Source organism: Molossus molossus, unplaced genomic scaffold (assembly GCF_014108415.1).
Source record: "Molossus molossus isolate mMolMol1 unplaced genomic scaffold, mMolMol1.p scaffold_m16_p_1, whole genome shotgun sequence".
NCBI lineage: Eukaryota > Metazoa > Chordata > Mammalia > Chiroptera > Molossidae > Molossus > Molossus molossus.
This window is the reverse complement of record NW_023425344.1, coordinates 63,579,435-63,597,873: the sequence shown is the minus strand read 5'-3', so window position 1 is coordinate 63,597,873 and position 18,439 is coordinate 63,579,435. Positions and strand designations below refer to the sequence as shown.

The window sequence follows — 18,439 nt, the reverse complement described above, 5'->3', positions numbered from 1 at the left end:
TCTATCTGAGCAAAAGAAGGAAAAATGTCCTCGGGTGAGAATAAACAAAAAAAAGTGTCTATTTTCATTTTGGGAATCTGTTAAAAAAACAATTTTGCATATGGAAAAGCTTTACATTCTAATATGTTTATCACAATGTTAGTCACAATAACAAAAAACCAGAACATAACCTGAATGTCTAAAAATAACACAATGGTTTAATAACCCAGGAGACACTCCATTCCCCTGAGCAGATGAATACAGTACATTAAAGCCAATTGTTGTAAAAACTGTGGAGCCACGAAAAAAACATTCGGTAAGATATTTAGTTCACAAAGCAGGATACAGAATTTTAGCCACATAATGTTACAACCATGGTTTTTAAAAGATAAAAGAAAGGAAAAAGATTAGAGGAAGCATACCAAATGGCAGTATTAATTAAGTTTTGGTGGTTGACGAGTGGGCCGGGGTGATTTTTTAAAATTATTTACTTTCCCAAGTAATTTTATTATACTTTTATAACTCTCACAATGGTGAAAAAATGAAATATACTACTAAAAAGTAAATTACATAATATAGATTAAAATAATTATTATTTTCCAAGGGGGAGGGCCTCCTACAGTATCTTCTATATGCGCAGCTCTGCCTTTAAGTCAAAACATGCTTTAGTACCTCCATCATTTAGAAAGTGTGACTCCAAGCTGTGACTGCAACAACCAAAGTACTATAAATAGAAGTTTAAAGGGGAAAAAAGCTCATTTTAAGGAACATGAGTATGAGTTCCACCTTAAAATAGCAGCTGTAATTTCCTAGAAGTAAGTTTTTAATAAAATTCCCTTGAATCAGTCATTTTTAAGTGCTGATATTATTAGGCAAATGCAAGGTGGATGCAAGGTGTATGACTCAAAATACAAATGACTCAGAAATATAAATGTAAATAAGTCTTTAAAACACAAAAAAGTAATGTCAGTTGAGTACCAACAGTGTGTGCGTCTATGTGTATTTCCATCCATATTCCCTTAACATAAATATCATACATACAGCCTATGTACATCTGCACATGTTCCTGTGTACAGACATGTGTGCATGCATATGCAATGAACCTAAATAAGAGCAGTAACAGTTCACATCTACTTCAACTACATCTTTAATATTCTTATATCCTTCTCTGATGGAGCTCGCCAAAGAAATGACTTGTAATACAGTAGAATTTTCCTTTCATAGAAAAAAATGAACAAAAAGCCCGAGTGCTTTAGGTATGTTTATGATTCTCTTTTTTAAAATCAGAATCCAGCTTTGGCTGGTTTGACTCGGCAGATGGAACGACGACCCATGGGCCAAAGGGTCTCAGGTTCAATTTCCAGTCAAGGGCACGTACCTGGGTTGCAGATTCAATCCCCAGCCTTGGTCAGGGTTGTGTGAGAGGCAGCTAATTGGTGTGTCTCTCTCACATCTGTCTCTCTCACACCTGTCTCTCTCTCTCACTCTCGCTCTCTCTCGCTCTTCTTTCCCCTTCCTCCCTTCCACTCTATCTAAAAAAATAAATAAAATAAAAAACTCAATGTAAAAATATCTTTGGGAGAGGATTAACAAAACAAAACAAAAAATCAGAATCCAAGTATGCAAGAATGTCTTGAATTTTATGCAAGGGTGTTTTGAATTTTGTCATAAAAGAGTGGTTAAAATTAGTCTCTCTACAACTCCTGGCCCTATTCACCACACCAGACAGTATAGTTTGGAGACCATGTCACTTACTCACAGGGAGCCCACTGAGTCAGTGTATCAAGGATACGGGTGTTTTTGCAATGTCTTGATCAAAATTACCTTCTAAAGGAGAATCATAATTCAAATAATCCCCAATATTTTCGATGGCTCCTTAATGCTGTCCAACTAAATCCCAGACTTTCTCACATAGTATTGCAAGGTCCTCCAGAACCTGATCCCAGATCATTCTTCCACGTGCAAAGGCCCCATGCTCTAGAGAAAGGGCATCGCCGGCCTCTCCTTGACACACCTCCTAGCTGTTAGGACCTTTGCTCACTACCCGAACTCTCTCCATCCTGACAGAGTCTCCAGTCCACTCAAAGGTCCCTCCCCTCATACACAAAGACTTATGAGCTGTCTGCCATCACCCAATCCCTTCTTCCAGTCTCAACCACTCACCACACAGCACCGACAAGTGCTTTGCACACACTTATATCTCCAATGCCCAAGTCCTGAGGCCACGGGTGGCCGTCTGGCACTCGCAGCCCTCAGCGGGTTCCGACCGAGGAGCCTGGGAGCTGGGGCCCTTCTCCCCAGTCACACCTGGACACGCTCACCCTGCCTCCCTGGCTTTCAGACTCTCATCTTCTGCCTTCACATTAAGTCACTTATCCATTATCCATGCTTCTTTGTAAAAACAAACAAAACAAAGTAACTCTTCAAGATGTCATCAAATTAACAGAACACAGAAAGAAATGTCTTACTCATTTCTATGACCTTGATATCCCCAGGGAAGAACAAAATTAATGAGAGGACAGAGAGCAAAGTGAAAGGGCTTTAGGGTGCTTAGAAAAGCTACCTCAAGTGGTTTCAGGGGGTTATGAAATTTCTTTTTCCCAATCGTAATTTCGGTTCAAAGCATGGTCTTTTATAAAATAAAAGTAAAACCATTATCATATTGCCCATAGCTTAGCGCTCTGAAGAGGACAGGTGACACAGGCAAACAGAATCCTAAGTGGGCACAAGCAACCAGGAAACAAAGGGGTGAGTACATATGAAGAGGCTAAACGAACCAAGATGGGATGAAGAAAAAGAAGCAATAAACAGAGGGGCACTGTGCATACCCCAAGAGCCGGCTCTCCCTGCTCACGGCTAAGCCACGCTCAGCACTCAGTGACGAATCTGCTGAACAAATGCATTTCTCCTTCTCACCCCCATCGGCTTCGAATGCTTCACGCTTCTTTAGACACCAAGGCTTTTACACACAGGGATCCTCTGCTGGGACACTCCTGCCCCCAAGCTCCCTCTTTCCCACGCTGACTCCTGCTCAATCTTCAGACCTCAGCACACATGCTGTGCACATGCCTCTGACAAGTCTCCCAGCTCCCCCTTCGCTCTCAGAGCCTGCTATTTCTTTTTAGCTCAATGCATACTGCAGTTTGCGATTATGTTTCTGATCAATTCTTTAAGGTGTAGATAGTAAGCTCCGTGACAGCACAGACAGGTGCGCTTTTCTCGGCATCACCGTATCCTACCCCAGGTCTACGCAATGCCCGGCACACAGCAGGCATCCTGGAAGCATTTGCTAAAAGAATGAATGCAAAGCTTAAAATACTTGCCTGGCTTCATGACTAAGGATACACAACAAAATCTCCAACTCCCAGAACAGCTTCTGCTCACCTCTCTGGTCTCATCCCCAGACACCCTCCACATGTGTAACTTGCAAATCCCCCAACAGACCACATTCTCTCATCACCTCCGCACCTCGCCCATGATGTCCCCACTGTGGAACCTTCCCCCTGTCTAGCGCCTCCTTCAGGACCCGGCTGTGGCATCACCTCTTCTGAGAGTCTTCTTTCATCTCTGTCTCAGGCTGTTTTAGGCACTTTTCTACTGTGCTCTCCCAACAAGTTCTACCACGGGACTTACCCCATTTATCTACTATCCAATTCATTCATATGGTTACTTACATGACTCTGCCATGTGATTGCAATGCTTGGAGTTAGGAATCTAGCAAACAGTCACACATGTTGAAGTCATATGTATGCATGTGTTTCTGTTTTATCTAATGTTTGGCACAATGTCTGACAAAAAGACATGACTATTATATATATTTGGTCTCTGCTGAATGAGCACATTCAAAGGCCATTTTATAAACAGAAAAGATTAGCCCTGTTCATTGCATGAACTAGAAGATGCTTAAAGTAACTAAATGTGTTGTTACCAAGTCTTAAATGACTTTCTTTTCCATGACATGCTCAATTACTTCAATCATAGCAATGCTGAAAAACAAAAAAAATAAGAGCTACTAAGGGGAATGGAATTACTTACAAGAAGCATCAGCATAAAAGATCCCATATAGATGATCAGAAAAAACAACGAAATCATCGTAAGAGTAAGAATTCCACGAATCCACCAGTTTTTCCACCTGCAAAGAAAATGTTTATAAAGTTAGCACTTCGTGTGTTCTTACAGTATTTTTTGTGTGGTTTCATTATTGAGTTACCGGACCTAAGGATTTTTCCTAAGTATACTTTAAGAATCTCTTACTTAGCCTTTGCTGGTTTGCTCAGTGGTTAGAGCATCGGCCTGCAGACCAATGAATTTCCAGTTTGATTCCAGTCAAGGGCACGTACCTTGGTTGCAGTTCATTCTCAGCCCTGGTCGGGTCATGCAGGAGGCAACCAAATGATATGTCTCTATCACATCAATGTTTTGCTCTGTCTCTCTCTCTCCCTCCCTCCCTCCCACTCTATCTGATAATAAGTAGAAAAATATCCTCAGGTGAGGAATTCAGAAAAAGAATCCCTTACTTTACCTTATAATAAAACAAAACAAAAACACCAAATGGCATTGGTTTATTCACTCAAAGCTAAATTAAATGCAGAGATTATGTTAGCCAAAGAAAAGCCCTGATTTTTGTTTATTGTGAATGAGGATGAATCATGTGGACATGTGCACATCTGCCAGGGTCATTCAGAAGGGAAGGAGCTGGATGCGAAAGCCCACTATAAAGATGACCAATCTTTTGGGGTACTGGACAAAAATAATATGATTTTAACTGGTACAGGCAGAACACATGGCCTTCCAATGAGAAAAAGCAAACAGAGGCTGATACAGAACTGAAACTGGAGAGCACAGTGAGTTCAGTGAAATGAAGAAGGCATGAGAAGGTCAGTCGCAGAGGACAAGGCCAAACTGAAAGTCACTTCCTTCTATTGCTCAGTGTGCTGCCTGCTTTCCTTGGTCAGGGACAGGGCCACTAGTAAAAAAGTACTTTCTGCCCTGGCTGGTTTGGCTCAGTGGTTAGAATGTCGGCCTGCAGACCAAAGAGTCTCAGGTTCGATTATGGTCAAGGGCACGTACCTCGGTTGCGGTTTGATACCCGGCCCTGGCTGGGGTCGTGCAGGAGACAACCAATTAATGTGTCGCTCTCACATTGATGTTTCCATCTCTCTCTCCCTCTCCCTTCCTCAATCCCACTCTCACTGAAACGTAATAGAAAAAATATCCTCAAGGATTAAAAAACAAAATAAATATTTTCTAATCTTTGGGCCTTTGTTTATTCCTCAGAGCACAGCACCCCTGATAATTGATCTCCCTCAATCCCTGGGCAGCTGTCAGTCAGGGTCTGGGTCCCCATCTGCTCCCACACCTCCAAGAGCCTCTCACTTTGTTGCCAGTGTACCTTAAAAATTCTGTCACTCTTTATGTGGTCATATCATGAAAAATGTCAGTAGCTGTGGTATGAAACGTGTAAAATGATTCTAATTATACCTGCACATGGATGATGATTTCTTAATCTAAAATTGCTGCCCATTTTACTCATTCTACACACATTTTATATTATACTCACAGTAAAGTTTTTTTCTTTAAGACTTTTCTGACTTCTATCAATTCAAATGATAACATTTAAATTATATTACAAGATATCTGGATTTGATTTAAAGTATAATAACATATATATATATATATATATATATATATATATAATATCTAAGCAAGGTTTTATTCTCCTTCCCATAAAAGAGATATTTGCCAATTTCACCTGTTTATCAAATATTGATTACATTCCCTGCTTCCAATCACTCTCCTATAGAGTCCCAGTACTTCTTAAATATCCCTTTTATCATGTCATTTCTGCACTCAGGATCCAAAATGCCAACATTAAGTCCAAACTCCTTTATCTAGCTTCCAAGATTTTTCCTGAGGTGGTCAAACTGTACTTACCCAACTTTATTTCCCTCTACTGTTTAACAAACTACGTAGACTCATAAACTCCTCACAGACTGGAAGCTTTGGGGCTGAACTGAAATGAGCGTCAGTCAAACATGCTATAGCTGAAAGGTCCATGTGGTTTTATGGCTGCAACCCTCCGTGGATTAATGAATGGATTAGAAAACTGCGTTAGGTCACAGCGCTGGTCAGAGGTAAATAAAGGACCATAAGCCAGTCTCCTAATAATAATCCTGACCTGCTTGCACGAAACCCAGGCACTTACTTAGCCCTTCTGTGTAACTGCTCCTTAGACGCAGAATTACCGAGAACCTCTCGTAGCGAAGCAGATACCATGTAAGTGTGAGAAATCAGCCCTGGGGTAGATGCTGCCCATGTCCCTGGGCACCTCTGTTAGACGCCTGGCTTTGAACGTCAGAGAATAGATGCCCAGCTGGGTGCAACAGCAAACCGATGTTTCACTCCCCTCCTCTCTCTCTAAAATCAATCAATAAACAGATATTTTAAAAAATATGTAAACAAGAACGTGGTGGGCCATTGGGCGAAGGACAGGAGTCTGAGAACGTCTGTGCCAGCCTCTGGAGAGAGCGAGCAGGAGGCCTGCAGGCTCCCGGAGAGAAGCAACGTGGCCTTAGGGAGCAGAAGCGCACCAGTAAGGCTACACCTGAGGCTTCACGGCCTCAGAACTAGTATCGCTTCGTGCCAGATCATCCTTTGTTGTGAAGAGCTGTTCTGTGTACTGTAGGGCATTGAACATCCTCCCTGGCCTCCACCCCTAGATGCTAGTAGCCCTGTCTCTCACTGTGACAACCAAAAATGTCTCCAAACATTGCCAAATGTCTGCTGGGGAGCAGGGACAAAATCCAGGGCACTGTCCCTAGATGAAAACTGCTGAGCTAGACCCATAGCTGAAGAAGAGTGTCACTAAAGACAGAGCTAATGAAGACTCACATACACAGGTCAAGAAACAGACGGGGACAACTTGCCAAGAACTTTTGGGCCCCTTCCAATTTCAACAACTGACGGTTTTTTGATATTATGTATTAAAGCCTCAAAAGTGAGCATAAACCTTGACCAAGCAATGTCACTGTTAAGATTTTACCTTAAGGAAGTAATTATGGATGCTAAATAAAAGTTATCTGTAAAGAAAAATGTTTAATGCAGAATTGTTTTTGATTGTGAGAATTTAGAAATCAGCTAATGCCCAGTGACAGCTGTTTAACTGAAGAAACTGAACTATAGTCATACAAAGGAATCTATCACACAGCCATTAAAAATACGTACGTATATTTAAGGATATTTGTTCCTAATATGACAGAATGAAAATGAAAACAGACAGGATCAGTACAATGCCATCCTCATACCACATACACACACATGCGGGCAAAACATGTACAAGAAGGAAAAGCTTCGAGTAAACATCACAATATTTTAAATATCAATGTCATGGTGGGAGGGTTATAGGGCTTACTTCCTTCAATTATCAAAATTTCTTATGTAATTAGTATTTTTAATCCTATGCCTCTACAACTTCTAAATCATTGCAAGGCATACTATTTGGGGGCACTAAAGAGGCTAAATGAATAAGATAAAGATTGTGAAACACTCATGTAATATTTTTTGTTGTTGTTAATCCTCACCTGAGGATATTCTTTCCATTAATTTTAGTTAACAGTGGAAGGGGCATGGAGAGAAAAAAACATCCATGTGAGAGAGACACATCTACTGGTTGCCTCCTGCATGAACCCGACAGGGCCAAGGATCGAACCTGCAACCCAAGTCTGTGCCCTTGACCGGGAATTGAACCCACAACCCTTTGATCTGGAGGCCAATGCTCCAACAGCTGAGCCAAACTGGCCAGGGCCATTGATGTCATCTTTATAGTGAAGCTTCATGAGAAGACTGAAACTGGTCACATGTTATCAATTGTTCATTTTTTAAAACCAATTCTTTTATGAATAGAGTACAATGTCTGGATTTAGACTGTGTTTCTACTGTTTACTAGCTGCATGACTTTTGATATATAAAATGTCTGTGCCTCAGTTTCCTCATTTACAGAATAGGTATATAACCGTACCTGTGGTACAGGACTACTGTAAGAATCAGTCAGTCAATACACGTACAGTGCTCAGAGCAGTGCCCAGCATAGTATATGCTCAATAAATATCAGCTGCTACTATTTGCTATTATTACTTTACACAGGGAGAGAGGGGTGGAACCTTCACTATTAAGAAATTATTACTAATAACACATAGGAATCCAGCATCCTTCTTCTATAAATCAATATAAGAAAATGTCAAGTCTGAGATAGACCTGGTAAGACTGTAAAGCAAAGGTACTTCTGTCAACTAGGCCATGAAAAAAACTGGGATCAAGACTGTTAAAATAATAATCATGCTTTTAATGACAGCAAAAAAATTGTTCCATTGGCTTAAAAATCATGAAAACTTTCATTCTAATATGGTTATATACTAGAAATTAAAAGCAGAAAAACTTATACTACATTTACTAGATATGACTAAACCATTTTTTATGACCCCATGGGTGGTAAAATATATTTAGTAAGTTACATCCAACATAGTTTGTTCAATAACAGAATAATATCAAACAGAAAAGAAATTAGGGGGAATCACACAGTAATGGCAAGAATTGCTTCATAACATTTTTGCAGCAGTTAAAATATACATCCTCTCCTCTCCTACACCCCCACCCAAGCAAACTTTAGTAAAGAGTAATACACATGCATGTACTTTGGGAAAGTGGTTTAGAAAAATGTCTCTTGGGATGTGGTGTAAAATGTCTCTCTTACTGTGTGTCACAGTTTAAAAAGACAGAAAAATTATTCCATACCAACATTTAAGATTTCACATATTAATCCAAATAAAAGCTTACATTTATTTTGCTTTTATAAATTTTATAATTCGTATTACTAAAGCATATAATGGAGGGCTATAAAAATTAGGTAAAAGTTGGTGGTGATGACACATTTTAAAATGTAGCACAAATATAAAATGGTAAAGGGTTGTAGAGTTTTGGACAACAATTTAAAACCTAGTTGAAAAAATGACCTATTTCTGTCTGGCATTTGAAGAACAGGGAACAGAGAATACAGAATTGTCTTTATTAAATGTTCCACCACCACAAAAGGCAACCTGTGTGGTAAATAGAGCACTGGCTCCAGGACTCTGACACACTGGGACAAGAATCCCAGGTCCACATCTCAACAGCTTGTAACCTTCACCTCTCAGGTCTGCTTTTCTCATACTTCACAACTCGTTAAGGACTAAATGAAAGGAGGCACATTAAGCATCTAGTGCCATGTGTGCCTCTCATATAGTGAAAAGTATCAGCTTTCTTTTTCAGAGCTCCAACTGAGAAACAGTGAAGTGTATTACATGGACCAAGATAGCCCCACAAAATATCTGTGCACCCATTATGTTCATCTTCATCCAACCATACCTTGAAGATAAACCAGACAGAGCTTTCTTGAGGATCTCAGGGGTTCTATCCGAGGATGGTGGGATTTCTGGAATATCAGAATCTGTTCTGGAATCCAAATCTCCATATCTGTCATCAATATCTGTTTCCTAAAATTACAGAGGAAAGATCACTTTGTAATACAGAAAAAAAGGCACATACTTGCCAATGCATTTATTCATTATGCTGTGTGTCAAATCTCAGTTACATAACTTGAAACAAAGAAACAACTATTAACTTACCTTGACTATCCAAGCTCTGTTGTACTTCCTTGTTAGGAAAGTTTGATAATCTGTGCTAAAATCTATTAACATAAAGGATTCATTTAAACAAAAGACACAAAAAGAAACTCCTATATTGCATAAATTTACCACAAGAATCAAGTATGTATTCTCTTACTACTTAACTGGGAGAACATGATGTTAATTCCATGCAGGTTCCCATCAGCCCCTCTTTTTGTTTGATTACAAAGCATCAACAAGAGTAATATCTTACATTGGCACAGCATTTTCAAAACTCAGTTTTGAAGCTGTTCACTATACTGTCATGTAATGGTCTCCACTCCTGCATTCTCCCCTCTCCTACACCCCCACCCACCCAAGCAACCTTCAGTGAAGAGTAATGCACGTGCCCGGACCTTGGGGGCGTGGTTTACAGAGGGGAAGTGGGGCCAGGGGCTCAGGTGGAGGAGGGGACCGAGAACATTCACAGGAGGTGAATGCAGGCAGACAGAGCACTGAGCAGAACGCTGGGCCAGGAGTGACCCTCAGAATGAAAGCGCCTAGGAATTCAGGATGTTCAGGAATCTCAAACCAAACAGCCCTTATTAGTGCCAAAGTCTGGGCAGATTTTATCACCCCTTCTGACTTTTTCTTTATCCATAAAATGGAAGGTTTTAATATAATGCTAAAGCCTTAGTGAAGTCAAAGAAGTGAGTTATTACTATGACTGAAGCAAGTCTTCCAATTCCTCATTAAGTACTTATCAAATAAAATTTTAGCCTTCGGGGAATGTTTTCAGTTTTCATAACGCAATAGTAAATGTTTGTGTACTAACCATAACTTTCTTTACCATTATGCAATTAAATGGCATTACACCAAATACGACCAATGAAACAGACACGTCGAATTCTCACCGTGACCCTGAGTTGAGTCGGCCCCAGAGCAGCTAAACCAGAAAGAGATGCTGACTCAATAAACCCCCGCGCACAGCGTTTCCTGAAAATGTCAGGGTACCTGCTGTCGGAGGACATGCCAGCAGGGCTCTGACACCTAGAACAATGGAGCACAGCACTTGTTTTTCATTTCCCCGCTACCCTTTACCCCTTCGGTCGGTCACCCGGAGTGCTGCAGGGGTGGCGTGAGCGGTCGTGGAGATGGTGACAATGGAAATACCTCCATGGGGCAACACCACCATGCTGCAGAGAGCACACATGACACGGGCAGCTCTGAGGCCAACTGTTCTCTACCCAGCAGAGTGGCAAAGGACAAATCACTTAACCCTAGAGAAACTCAGCCTTTGGTTTCCTCATAAAATAAAAGCACTGGACCAGGATTCAGAATGTGCCCCTCAAAGTGCCGACGCTTTGGGCAGGCACCTCCAAGTCCACTGGGCAATGAGGGCGATGAGTCAAGGCCCTCCTCTCCACACCCTCTAGAAAGCTGTCATTTTCATTTTTATTCTTTAAGCTTCTGGGTTCTAGTTTATATACCTGGAGAAACACAAAATGAAAATCTTAAGATTTAACTAGGCTTTTTCATTTCATGCTAATAACTAAAGAATAAAAGATAATTCTTAAATAGAGGCCTTTTAGAGCAATTTTACCCAACTACTGGAATTAGAAGCAGAGAACCTTGTGTTTGCATTTCTCGTATGGATCCTGTTACAAAGAGGCCAGACTTGACAAGGAAAACAAGGGTGTGACTGGAGGTATTGGAAAGAAGGAAGCAGTACTTGAATGCATGCTGAATGAAGGTACTGAAAATGTCCAAGAAAACCAAATTAGGAGCTTCTTCTCAAACCCAAAATGTAAAGACAATAATCCTCCACTTTCCATCTGAAGCCCGTGTTCTCCCATCACCCAGCAGGTGATCTCCTGCACCCTCACAGCTTCCTCCCCGTCTCTCTCTACACTTATGACTCCCATAAACCTGGGCCTCTAGCTCCCAACACGCCACCTCCACTAGCCTCACGTGAAACTCAATATAAGCAAACTGACCTCTCTGTTTTCCACACCAAACCTGCTGCCGCTTCTCTATTTCCTACACAGGTGAGGACACCACCACCACAACAGTGAACCAATTTGCTCAGGCCAGGCACCTGGTTATCAGCTTAACCCTTCCATCTCCTTTCACCAAAACGCTGTGTCAACACCAGGTCTGTCATTCATCTTTCCCCATGTCCGTCCCCACCCACAGCCACTACTGTTCCTGAGCATCATCCTCTCTCCAGTACCTCATCCCCCTTCCTTCTCTACTTTGTTTTCAACATAAAAGGAATCTTCCAAAACTGCAAATCTAGTCTCAACACTCTGCAGTCTACACCCAGAGGATCAAGTCCAACTACCTGACACTGCTTTCATGCTGTTCACGACCGCACCCAGCAGCCTCCCTTTGACAGCCCCCCCGTTTTCACACCACCCCAGTCATTCTCTCTCTTGCATCCAGATGCTTGTTCTATCTACAGAATACAAACTGTGCATTTTCTCCATTGCCTCCATCCTGGTCCCAATCCTCCTTTCCACATTCCTAAAACCTGGCCAAGGTCACTTCCTTTACAAATGTATTCCCTGACCCCCAGCTCCAGGTTAGCTGCTCTTCAACTGTGTTTCCACAATTTCCCTTAAGTTTACCTACTAGTCACATTAAAAGTAGCTGTCTTCTTGTCTGTGTTTCCCAGTCGTCCACAGGCTCTGTGAGAAGAGGAAATGAAGTCCATTGGCCTCTCCCTTTATCCCAGGAGGCCAGCAGAGGACCGAGCACAGTGGCTGGCATTTATAGGCAACACATAAATAGGTAACGAATGAATGGAGTCTGTGAACTCATGCTAACATTTAAAATTAAAATTAGAAGTTTTCATTTGATCTTGCTAGCTAAATAGTCTTGACCAAGTCGCTTGTCTTGGGACCTCAGCTCCACTTATGTAAAATGAGGGCTGACTGACTTTTCCAAATATAAAATTATAATGAAAGTATGGCTGGTAAATGAGGGCTGAAAGTTGAAGACATAAAAGTGTCTTTATTACCCTGTAAATCCAATTCCTAATGGAAAGAGATTAGAAAATAAGAGCAAAGGTACTTTTTAAATATTGATTTACTTATTCCTCATATTACCATAGAGGTAGGTAAATAATCACCTCCACTGAGGCTCAGAAAGATGACTCTGGGTGTTGGGAACAGAGTGCAGTATACAGATCATGTGGCACAGAAATGTACACTTGAAACCTATAGATCCTACCAGCCAATGTCACCCCAACAAATTTAATAAACATCCTTCACACTGAAAAAAATAAAAAGAAAGAAAGACTGAGTAAAATGTCCAGGTTTACACAGCTCTAGGCAATGTAACTGGGATTTAAAATCATACGGGAGGGTAACTGAAATGACAGTTGTCTCCCAAATCATCTACAGATTCAGTGGAATCCCAATAAACACCTCAACAGAGGTTTTTTTTTGTTACATTTTTTTTTAGAAATCTACAGGTTGATTCTAAAATTTACATAAAAATTAAAAGGACTGAGAAGAAAAAAGATAAAAGTTGAAGAACTTACGCTACCAGCAAACAAGCTGCAGCACTGACATAAAAAAAAAAACAAAAAAAAAAAACAATGGAAAACAGACTACGGTCCAGAAATAAAACCACACAAATATGATCAACTGATTTGCACAAAGTTGAAAAGGTGACTCAACAGACAATGCTGAAACAACTGGATTTCCACATTAAAAAAAAAAAAGTAAAAATATCAGACGAAAGAACTTTGATCCACACCTACCAGTTACAAAAATTAATTCAAAATATATGTAGGCATATACATAAAATAATAAAACTTCTATAAAATCTCTGCAACTTTGGATTAGGCAGAGATTTCTTAAATATAACAACAAAAGAATGATCCATAAGACAAAAAATTGATAGCTCATCGAAATTAAAATTTTCTGCTTTTCAAATGACACTGTTAAGAGAATGAGAAAATGAGCCATGGACTGGGAAAAAATATTTGCAAATCACATCAAATAAAGGTCTTGCATCTAGAAAACAGAAGAACTCTAAAATTCAATAAGAAAATAACTCAAATAGAATACATGGGTAAAATATCTGAACAGACATCTCAGCAAAGGCAACATACATTGGGCAAATAAGCACATCAAAAAATGTGTAACATCATTAATTATTAGGGAAACGCAAAACAAAACCACATGAAGATACTACCACACATCTATTAGCATGGCTAAAATTTAAAATCTAAACATACCAAGTGTTGATGAAGGTGTGGAAAAATTGGAACTCTTTCACACTGTTGGTGGGAATGTAAAATAGAACCACCACTTTGGAAGACAGTTTGGCAGTTTCTTAATAAGTTAAACATACATCCACCATATGACCCAGTCATTCCATTCCTATTTGTCCAAGAGAAACGAAAGTAAATATCCACACAAAGACAGTACACGAACATTCACGGATGCTTTATTTGTAATAGCTCCAAACTGGAAACAACTCAAATATTCAACAGGGAACAGGGCAAATTGGGCTACATTTGTACAATGGAATACCACACAGCAATAGAAACTAGTGAATTATTGATGCATGCAACAATGTGGATGAATGTCAAACTAATAGTGCTGAGTAAGAAGTCAGACAAAATGTACATATAGTGTATATATAAATATATGTGTATATGCACACATGTATGCATAGTACTTCATTTATATAGAAGTCTAGAAAATACAAACTCATCTATAGTGCCAGAAAGCAGATGGATGGTTATCTGGGAGTGAGGAGAAAAAAGGGCAGAGCAAACTTTTGGTGGTGATGGGTATGTTTATTAGCTTGATTGTAGTGATGAATTCAGGAGTGTTTCCATACGTCAAAACATCAAATTGCACAGTGTATGGTCAATTGAGTACAAGTCATTTATAACTCATATTGACTTCCAAAGAGGGACAGAAGCCAGTGGTCATGGAGAGAGAAAGAAGGTGCTTCCCCATATCAGACACTGAAAAGACAGGAACGTGGCCATGGGCTCCAGGCCATTCAAGGTGATGGCTCCAAAGAAAAGTCTCTAACTAATGAAGGTAAGCAGTGATTTAGAATTCAACAAAGGATAATATATCATATCATTCGCACTTTCCACTCCTTTTATACTTGAGTCCCCTCAAAAGTGAGTCAGACAACTAGGGTCAGCTCCCCCATTGTGTCCATGAGGTTCACACTGATCCCTTAGTTCAACATTAAAACTGCAACCAAGCAAAAGAAAACCCTCCAGTGACACATAGCTCTAGATCTAAAAGACAGAGGCCTTTTAAAAATCTTGAAGCTGCCCTGGCTGGCTTGACTCAGTGGTTAGAGCATCAGCCCAAAGACAAAAGAGTTGTGGGTTCAATTCCTGGTGAAGGGCATGTACCTTGGTTGCAGGTTCAATCCCAGGCCCCAATCAATCAATGTGTCTCTCACATCGATGTTTCTCTCTTCCTCCCTCCCACTCTATCTAAAAATCAATGGAAAAGTGATCCTTGGGTGAGGATTATTATTATTTTTTTTTTATCCTCACCCGAGGACATTTTTCCATTTTTTGTACAGACAGAGTGGGAGGGAGAGAGAGGAAGAGAGAGAGAGAGAAACATCGATGTGAAGGGACACATCGAGTGGCTGCCACCCGCACGACCAACCAGGGCCGGGGACAAACTGCAACCAAGGTACATGCCCTTAGTGGGAACCGAACCCGGGTCTTTCCGGACCGCAGGTGGGCGCTCTAACCACTGAGCCAAACCGGCCAGGGCCTTGGGTGAGGATTAAATAAATTAATTAATAAAAATCTGGAAGCTAAACAGTTCTTACTTGCACACTAGGTTATATTCCCGATCCCAGCATTTTCTCTCCATTCCTTCTTTGTTTCCAAAAACACACAGATTCTTTCTCTTTCTCCCAGGACAGGAAGTGAACAGAAGACAGAACTCTGTCAATGCTGGAGAGGGGGATTAAGCTGATTTATTAACTAGTGAGTTGACATGTAAACCAAGAATGGGGTGCATGAGTCTTCAAGACCTCTGTGATGATGGAATTCATAATTAATTTCTATTGATAGAAATCTGATTATCTCAGGGATCAGCTCTATGGTCCTATCCTTTGCTTACTGATTATGATTGATAAAGCCTCTTATCTTTTCCAAATCTGAAATGAGAAGGAAAATATTGGTCCTCTGGGATTTTCTCTGCAGCCCTGTTCTATTCCCCACAGTGGAAAGAGGTGATCGGACGGTCCAGTGCACCACCATACTGTTCCAATCAGGAGTTACACCATGTAGTGGATGCTCCAAGAAACCCAATGTGCATCCACAGCACATAAAATGCCTTAGTAAAAGGCAAACCAGATTAGTCAACTATCCATTTAAAATCTTCTGGGGGCTTCCCACTGCCCAGCCTCCTCTTCCTCTCCAGCCAGGGCTCTGGGCTCGCCCACCCTGCCACACCTTCCTCTGCAGAACTGAACTCTGCATCCCCAGAGTGAAAACACTGTATCTTAACCTCTCTACATGTGACAGTTGGTAACACTCTTTCTCCACGGAGCCTGGCTTTGCTGGCTAGGGTTTATCCTGAAGGTCTCAGCTTAGATATCCCTTCTAGAAAATCCTTCTTCAGGGAGCCTGTCATAAGCAGCATAAGCATCCCTGGCCCCCAGGGTGTCCATGTTATAATCAGGAAATCTGTGACTATGTTATGTCATGATGCAGGGAATTAAAGTAACATGGAACTAAGTTTGCTAATCAGCTGACCTTGAGATGGGGTGATTATACTGTACTATCCAGGTTACTTTAATGTAATCACTGGGTCCTTAAACGTGAAAGAGAAGATAGGAGGGTCAGAGAAGTGACGACAGATGTGGAGGTGGAATGATGCCGCCTGTGAAGATGAAGGAAGGGGCCACGAGCCATGGCAGGCAGGCAGCCTCTAGGAGCTAGAAAACACAGGGAAATAAATTTTCCCCTAGAGCCCCAGAAGGAACACAGCCCTGCCAACATCTTGATTTGGGCCCAATGAGACCCATTTTGGGCTTCCGACCTCCATAACTGTAAGACAGTAAGTTTGTGGTGATTTGTTATAGCAGCGATCGGACACTAAATCAGAGCCCCTGCACCCAGTCTGCGCATCTCCTGCATGCCCCTCAAGCAGCCTGCCTCTGCCACAGATTTCGGTTTCTAGCTCACCCACCAGAGTCTCACCCACCACGGTCACCCCTGCAACCAGGAGCTGGGTGAGTATAAGCCAAGTAAGTGATGACCAGTCATCTCTCTACCCCAAGTGGAGTCAGGCTGATTCTCCCAATCTATGACATCACCGTTCTTACTATGTTTTGCCAATCCTTAATGCTTTCTACAATACTCATAACCTATCTGATGTCAAGGCCTGTTTTATGACTTTCCTACATTTTGGACTCCTTTTTTCTCCACCATTTCTTTCTCTTTTTTTAAGTTTAATTTTTTGTCTTTATTGATTTTTAGCAAGAGAAAGGGTGAGGGAGAGAGATAGAAACATTGATTGGCCGCCTCCTGCACGCCCCCCACTGGGGATCAGGCCCACAACATGGGCATGTGCCCTCACTGGGAATCGAACTGGAGACCTCTTGGTGCATGGGTCGACGCAAGCATTTCTTTTTTATTATTAATTTATTTTTGTTACAGATGTTTCTCCTTTTTCCCCTGACACCCTCCCCCTACCCCCCTTGCACGCGCGTGCGCGCGTGCGCACGCACACACACACACACACACACACACAAGCATTGTTGTCTATGTCCATTGGTTATGCCTACATGCATATAAGTGCTTTGGTTTATCTCATTACCACCACCCCCCCAAGGTTTGTCAGTCTAAACCATACGCCTTTCTTGGGACTCCTTTTGATCTTCCCCCAGTGACATCCAATTCTCTGATACATTAAAATTGTACTGAGTCTAATGGATTCATTTATGTAAGTGTTAAATTCCCTATTAGGAAGAAAGATCCCTGAAGGCAAAATCCATGGGATAATACAAAAAAAACTTAGAAATTTGAAAAGTTATATTCAATTGTGAAATATTACTGTCATCAAAAACTGCATTTTATCTGAGGTTTTATGAAGCTGGGTTCTCCACAGGGACATTGCTTTCGCAGGGCGAAGAGAAATAATGCTTACTGCTCTTCTGCCTGGCCTCCCTTCAGGAAAAACAATGAACGAAGAATGATTAAACCTGCAGTGTGTGGACTTTGACTGGATCTCAGTTTGGGGGAGAGGAAGGAATCTCCAACAGACGTTTTGCCACCAATAGGGAAAATCAAAATATAGATTATTTGTAAATAAGGAAGTTGCTATTAATTCTTTTTAGATATGATAATGGCACTGTGGTTCCATAGAACGTCTTTAAGATGCATGATTTAATAACAGGAGTGAAGGGCCATGAGGTCTGCAACTTATTTTCAAATGGTTCACCAACAAAATGTGTGTGTGTGGGGGGGCACAATAAAGGAAATTTGGCAAATTCTTCACAGTTCTTAAATCTAAGTGCTGGATGTAGTCATTGCACTAACCTTTTAACTCTTCTATGTTATTGAAAACTTTTATAGTAAAAAGCTCAGAAAAACATTCAAAGGCTATCAATAAATTGTTTGGAGATACAAATATGTTATAAACCTATCAAGAGAGAGAAGAAAATCTTGGGAATAAAATTCAACCTGTGATTACCTAGGTGCCTGAGGGGTTCCTTGTATCATGATCCTTTTGTACTGATTCCATATTTATTAACAGCAATACTACCACATGCAGAATTCCAGGAGTACAATGAACTCTACATAAGTG

The 18,439-nt window shown here is 40.9% G+C and overlaps 1 protein-coding gene across 1 annotated transcript in view; it reads right to left on the bottom strand.

Annotated features, from left to right (window-relative positions):
* Nucleotides 1–18,439, bottom strand: part of CDS1 (CDP-diacylglycerol synthase 1) — a 61,994-nt gene that overhangs the window by 33,952 nt on the left and 9,603 nt on the right. The window contains exons 2-3 of the mRNA XM_036243898.1: nt 9,379–9,506; nt 4,015–4,111 (exon numbers count right to left, since the gene is read on the bottom strand). Coding sequence (XP_036099791.1) covers nt 4,015–4,111; nt 9,379–9,506 — 225 coding nt within the window. The remainder of the gene's footprint in view (nt 1–4,014; nt 4,112–9,378; nt 9,507–18,439) is intronic.